Below are 7,135 nucleotides of genomic sequence, written 5' to 3'. Positions count from 1 at the left end.
TATAACTTTTAATAAATTGTATTGTACATTCACCACAAGGTCCAGATGAATGTTTCATTATGCTAAAATTATACCAAATGATATAAACCTTATAGTTTTAAAAGCATTAGCTTTTTACAGAACACTGAGGTAGTTTTCAAAACATATTCCTTGAAAATGTGATTAACACAACACTGTGGAAAGTTTGTCATGTAGCATCCTCAGGCATGATTTTATTTAAATTATTTGAGTATGTTTTCCTCCTGAGAAACTTTTAGAGATTCAATTACAGATTAGGAATTAAGTCTTTTGGATAATGCTCCATAATAACTTAATCATGATTTGTGTTACTGTACTGTGAGTCCTTCAGATTGTCTTATTAATAAAGCTCACAATTTTTTATAGTTGCCACATTGCTCCCACATTTGTGTAATTAGTGCTGCTTCATTGACATATCTTCATAAAGAAAAAATATCAGCACTATCATAGCAGTTTCCTGTCTCCTGGAAGGAACATTACCAGGATTACCCATGCTATCCTCAATCCCAAAATGCATATTTTGTCTACCAGTACCTGTAGGATCTGTAGGGTACTGACATTATGCTTAAGCATACTGCCTTGGACTTAAAGGCCCATCAGGATCCTTTCTGCTCTCATACTCCTGTGAACATTTGAGTAAGATCTAAGTACTCTGAGGTAACCTGGAAAAATAAAACAAAACACCATGCAACCTTCCATGTTTTAAGTAGAAGTGTCATGAAAGAAACAGCCACCATACCACCTAGCCATGCACAAGTGCTGAGAGATCCTGGGAAACACAGGACGGTCTTTGAAACTTCTGGTGGAAAGGAGTAGCCCTTTTTTGTGAGCCTGAGAGTAACCCTCCAGTTCTCCTGCCTAGATGACAGATGAGAGTGTTTCCTGGTGAGCAGAAATGTAGGTGTTTGGCATTATTGTGGCAGTCTTGGAATGCTATTGATTCTTCCAAGTAAAATGGATAACTTTTTTTACAATTGGATAACTCATTGAGGATGGAAGAATATTGAGAAACCTGCTAGAAAAAAGCTAGATAACTTGAACTAGATTGTAGAAATACAGATGTTAAAGACCAACAGTGAGGACTTGGAAGCAAGTGCAGAGCATAGAAATAATTTATATCAATGTTATTTCTTTTGAGACAGGATCTTACATAGCCACGGCTAGACTTGACTATTTATGTATCTCTGCTGGTTACTGTTGTCAACTTGACAGAATCTATAATCACTTGGGAGATGTTCTTCTGGGCATGCTCATGGACTATTTTGATTGAATTAATTGAGGTGGGATGATATTCACATTGTGGGTGATGACATTCCTTGGTTGGGCTCCTGCTGTGGGATGTCGTTCTGTATGCTGTGAATATGTGTTGCTCTGATTGGTTGATAAATAAAGCTGTTTGGCCAGTAGCCAGGCAGGAAGTATAGGCAGGGCTAGCAGATGAGGAGAATTCTGGGAAGAGGAAGGCTGATTCAGGAGTTACCAGCCAGACACAGAGGAAGCAAGATGACAAGGCAGAACTGAGAAAAGGTACCAAGCCATGCGGCTAAACATAGATAAGAATTATGGGTTAATTTAAGTGTAAGAACTAGTCAGTAATGAGCCTGAGCTAATGGTCGAGCAGTTATAATTAATATAAGCTTCTGAGTGATTATTTTATAAGCTAGCCACAGGACTGTGGAGGCTTGGAGGGACCAGAGAAACCTTCAGACTACAGGCTCCTAAACTGTGTAAGTGGAGAAAGGGAGTTGAACAGCAGGATGCATTCATCATTTTCTATGCTTTCTCATTATGGATACAATATGACCAAATGCTTCAGTTCCTGCCATATTGACTTTCATGTCATGATGGGCTATACCCTTGAACTGTGACCTATATATAATAAACCCTTTGTCAAGTTGTCTTTGTGGAGGTAATTTATCACAGGAAGATAAAGGTAAACTAAGGTAGAAATTGGTGATGAGAGGTGGGGCTATTGCTATCTGGTCCATAAACATTTAAAACTAGTTTCAGGAGGAATGTGGAAGACTGCAGAACTTTGGGGTAGAAAATCCCTTGAATTCTGAAAGCACAACTCAATGAGTAATTCTGGTAGTGTCTTGAAAGACGGTGACGCCAGAAGAAATACTAACAGTGGAGGCCAGGTTTATGGAGTTTAAGGGATTTTCTTAGTTATCTTTAACTGTCAACTTAACACATCCTAGAGTCATGTGAGCAGGTAATCTCAATTGAGGAATAGTCCAGATCAAATTGGCCTGTGGAAATGTCTGTGATGAGTTGTCTTGATTGAGAATTGATGTAGGAGGGCCCAGCCCACTAGGGGCAACATCATTCCTTGGGCAGGTGATCCTGGGCTGTATAAGCATAAGCCAGTGAGCAATCTAGCAAGCACAATTTTGCTGTGGTTTATGTTTCAAGTGCCTGTTTGTGTTCCTGCCTTGACTTCCCTCCATAATGGACTGTTACCTAGATTGTAAGCCAAATAAATCATTTCCTCCCTTACTATGCTTTTGGTCAGAGTGTTTTTTACAGCAACAAAAAGAAATGTAGGACAGATTGGGAAAAGGACTCAATAGGTAATAGGCTAGGGGCCATTTGTGTGATATTTTGACCAATAATATGGCTTCTTTCTACCCATGTCCTGAGAATCTGAGTGAAGTTGAATTTAAAGATAATGAACTAATTTATTTGACAGAGGAAGTTTGAAGACAGTAGAGCAGTCAAGTTGATGCTGAAAAAGCAGCTGTAATTGTTAAAAAGAGATCATCATGACTGAAGGTAAACCTCCTGTGTTGCACTGAAACAATAGGGAAGGTGACCTGGTGGCAAAACTCCACCCACCAGAGGCTCCAGAGAAGAAGAGCCAATACTTCCCAAATTATTTCATAACGTAAGAAAGCAAAGAATGTTACCAAATCTTCTTTACAAAGAAAGTATTACCTTAATATCAAAACTAAACAGCAATCAAACAAAAATAGAAAGTTACAGACTAAGCTTCCTGAAGAACACAGTGCTGTGGAACAGTCTTTGTACACTGTGAATATGTGTGACTCTCATTGGTCAATAAAGAGCTGACTGGCCTATAGCTGGGCAGGAAGAGATGGATGGGAGAGCCAGACTAGGAGGATACTGGGAAGAAGAAGGGCGGAGTCTGAGGAGTCACCAGCCAGACGAAAAGAAAGCAGGACACACAGGAGAGGTAAAAGCCACAAGCCTTGGGGCAGCACTTGGATTAATAGAAATGAGTTAATTTAAGTTGTAAGAGCTAGTTAGTAATAAGCTTGAGTTATCGGCTGAGCATTTATAATTAATATTAATCCTCTTTGTGGTTATTTGGGAGTAGCTGCCAAGACACAGTTGCAAAAAATGTAAACCAAATGCAGGAACACATCAAAAAGATCATTCACTATGATCAGTTTAACATTATTTCATGTAGGGATCATTCAACATATGCAAATCAAAAATGTCATGCATCGTGTAAAATTTACATTTACATTGTAAATGAACTCAAGGATAAAAATCACAAGACCGGCCCGGCTGGAGGGGGCCGCTGGGTGTGGGGCGGCTCCGGGGCCGGGGATGGCGGCGGCCGGTGGTGGCTCCAGGACGAGCGGGAGGAGTCCAGGGAGCTCCGTGAAATGGGCCGGCTCCCAAGCCAGAGGGGAGGACACTTACTAAAACTGCTCAGAAGTACCACCAGAAGCTCAGATGTGGGCACCCCAGCCAGCAGCAGAGAAGGGTGCAGGGAAGCCACAGAGAAGTCCCTTCTGATGCCCCAAGGAGCAAGCAAACCCCATCCAGGCTCCAGGAACACCGCAAAGCAATATGAAACCTGTTCATGAAAGGAGTCAGGAATGCCTTCCACCAAAGAAACAAGACCTCCCTGTGACCAGCGAGGACATGGGGAGAACTGCCAGCTGCTCCACAAACCACACGCTCTCCAATGATGCCTCTGATGGGAGCCAGAGTCAGCCTCGGGGACGATGGAACTGAGGCCATCACTGGTCTGACAGTCGATCAGTATGGCATGCTGTATAAGGTGGCTGTGCCACCTGCCACCTTTTCACCAACTGGCCTCCCATCTGTTGTGAACATGAGTCCCTTACCCCCCACGTTTAATGTAGCGTCTTCACTGATTCAACATCCAGGAATCCACTATCCCCCAGTCCACTATGCTCAGCTCCCATCCACCTCACTGCAGTTTATTGGGTCTCCTTATAGCCTTCCTTATGCTGTGCCACCTAATTTCCTACCTAGTCCCCTTCTTTCTCCTTCTGCCAACATTGCCACTACTCACCTTCCACACTTTGTGCCATATGCCTCACTCCTAGCTGAAGAAGCTACTCCTCCGCCCCAGGCTGCATCTCCAGCCCAGACATTTAACAAGTCCTCCTCTGCCACCTCCCCACCCGGCCAGTTGCCACATCACTCGAACGCTCAACCACTGGATCTTGCTCCAGGCCGGATGCCCATTTATTATCAAATGTCTAGGCTACCTGCTGGATATACCTTGCATGAAACTCCAACAGCAGGTGCCAGCCCCGTTCTTACCCCTCAGGAGGGCCAGTCTGCTCTCGAAGCAGCTGCTGCCAATGGACAGAGACAGCGAGATCGAAATGTAGTAAGACGAGAAAGTGAAGCCCTTGATTCCACCAGCAGCAAGGGTGAAGGCCAAGGACTGGTGCCGGTGGTAGAAGGCATGGTGGACGGACAGTTGTTTTCAGGTTCTCAGACTCCACGAGTGGAGGTGGCGGCGCCAGCACACCGAGGGACCCCGGACACCGACCTTGAGGTCCAGCGGGTAGTTGGCACTTTAGCTTCTCAGGACTATCGTGTGGTGGCAGCTCAGAGGAAAGATGAAGCCAGCCCTCTTAACCTATCCCATCATACCCTTGACCATCAGGGTGAGGGACGAGGGTCAGCCAGGAATCCTACAGAACTGGTGGAGAAAAATCAGGCCCGTGTGTTCTACCCTCAGTCCCATCAAGAACCAGTAAAACACAGACCTTTACCCAAAGCAATGGTTGTAGCCAATGGCAACGTGGTGCCCACTGGAACTGACCCTAGCCTGCTGCCTGTAGGCTCGGAGATCCTGGGGGCACCAAGTCTGGACATGCAGGCCAGAGCCACCTTCCCAGACAAGGAGCCAACACCACCTCCCGTTACCTCCTCCCACTTGCCCTCCCATTTCATGAAAGGCGCCATCATTCAGCTGGCTACAGGAGAGCTGAAGCGGGTAGAGGACCTCCAAACCCAGGATTTTGTGCGCAGTGCCGAAGTGAGTGGGGGGCTGAAGATTGACTCTAGCACAGTTGTGGACATTCAGGAGAGCCAGTGGCCTGGATTTGTTATGCTGCATTTTGTGGTTGGTGAACAGCAGAGCAAAGTGAGCATTGAGGTGCCTCCCGAGCACCCCTTTTTTGTATATGGCCAGGGTTGGTCCTCCTGCAGCCCTGGGCGGACTGCACAACTCTTCTCTCTGCCCTGTCATCGGCTCCAGGTGGGAGATGTCTGCATCTCTATCAGTTTACAGAGCTTGAACAGTAACTCAGTTTCTCAGACCGGCTGTGCTCCCCTAGGCCAGCTGACTATACCCCGAGAAAGGCCTGAGAGGACAGTCTTGGGGCCCAGAGAACTATGTGACAGCGAGGGGAAGGTCCAACCTTCAGGAGAGGGTTCCCGGGTGGGAGAGCCCTCTCAGCCTGAGCCTGGTGCTCAGGCCTGCTGGCCAGCCCCAAGCTTCCAAAGATACAGCGTGCAAGGGGAGGAGGCACGGGCTGCGCTGCTCCGTCCCTCTTTCATTCCACAGGAGGTAAAGCTGTCCATCGAAGGGCGTTCCAATGCAGGAAAATGAACCTCTTTCCCAGCCCAGGACTGGGGCTTTATCCCCAGAGGTGAGCCTCACCGTGAGCAGCCAGAGGATTTGCACATGCCAAGCAGAGAATGGTTCTCTTGGTAGTGAGATTTGAGGGAAATAGGAGGCATGAAGACAGCCTCCCAAAGCAGGATCTGTTGCTCATTAATTACCCCATGGCATCCTTTCAGGACAGCCCTAGGGATGCTGAGATGAGGAATAGCAGGCTTGGAGCAAGAAAGGGCGGGAGTGCACATAGGATAAGAAACATTCCAAAATCAGGGCCTCCCTGTTTTTTTCCTACTCGGTCCTGGCTCCTGCAAGGGAAAGTACAGGCTTTGGGAGCAGGTGGCAGAGGGAGCAAAGAAAGAGCCAAAAATGATCCACAGCTTATAGTAGCAGTAAAACTGTTTTCTTTCTTTTTTCCTCCCCCTCCCTTTCTTGTGGTGGGAGGGCAGGAGGCCCAATGGCTGAAAATGAGAAGGTTCCCACCCATAACTCTTCTTGTGAGAGACGTGCATTTTAAAGGGTGATTTTTGTTACAGATGTTTATGGCTGGGGTTGGAGTTGGGAAGCACCATGATCTACGGAACTCTGCTTGACCCTTTGCTTCTGCCCATTGCCATCTCACCTCCCATTCCTCTGTAAGGCTTTCTAGCAGTTTAGGGGCCAAAAGAGAGAGGAGAAATCCCTTCAGGGCTGAGAATGAACGACTGCCTTGCCGGGACCCAGTCGGGGGCTTTGGGGAAAAGACTTGACTGCTAGATGATGGGCTCTAGGCAGGGCTTTTGAAAGGTGGCTGACCCAACAAAACTCCAGCTCCACGTGTCAGGCCTCCTTTGACATTTCCCTGAGTCTCTAGTAGTGACTTTGGAAAGACCTGGAGGACCTTTTCCTCTAGGCACCCACACTCCTCCATTATCTGTCTATGTTGTGCCTAAGTGCCTGCGCTGCCCCCGCCCTTCTGCTGCCCTGACCTCTGCATGGTGTCTTGATCTGGGCCTCACGTGTAGCTGCACTGCCTTTGTCCACTAAGACCTCTAGTTTTTGGTGTATAAGGGTCTCTGGTTTCCCTATCGGCTCTAACTTTTATACTTAGAAACTCAATCATGTCCTCTTTCCCTGGCAGCACTATAGTGGAGAAACAGAAGAAACCATGCCCTAAGCTGAGCATTTCCCATTCTGGTGGTTTTACTTGGCCCCTCCCATCTCAACCCATTGCCTCTCAGCATTTTGGCATCTCCAAACTGTGCCCTTCCACTGTCA

The 7,135-nt window shown here is 46.6% G+C and overlaps 1 protein-coding gene across 1 annotated transcript; it reads left to right on the top strand.

Annotated features, from left to right (window-relative positions):
- Nucleotides 1–3,612: 3,612 nt before the first annotated feature.
- LOC128114896 (ataxin-1-like) lies at nucleotides 3,613–6,386 on the top strand. The gene is given in 2 exon segments (XM_052745278.1): nucleotides 3,613–3,971; nucleotides 3,973–6,386. Coding segments are annotated over 2 exon segments (2,028 nt in total). The 5' UTR covers nucleotides 3,613–3,840; the 3' UTR covers nucleotides 5,870–6,386.
- The last annotated feature ends 749 nt before the right edge of the window (nucleotides 6,387–7,135 follow it).

This window comes from Peromyscus californicus, unplaced genomic scaffold, assembly GCF_007827085.1.
Source record: "Peromyscus californicus insignis strain IS unplaced genomic scaffold, ASM782708v3 Scaffold_10__1_contigs__length_136768540, whole genome shotgun sequence".
NCBI classification, from domain to species: Eukaryota; Metazoa; Chordata; class Mammalia; order Rodentia; family Cricetidae; genus Peromyscus; species Peromyscus californicus.
Note: the sequence above shows the minus strand (reverse complement) of the source record. Positions and strands in the feature narration are given on the sequence as shown.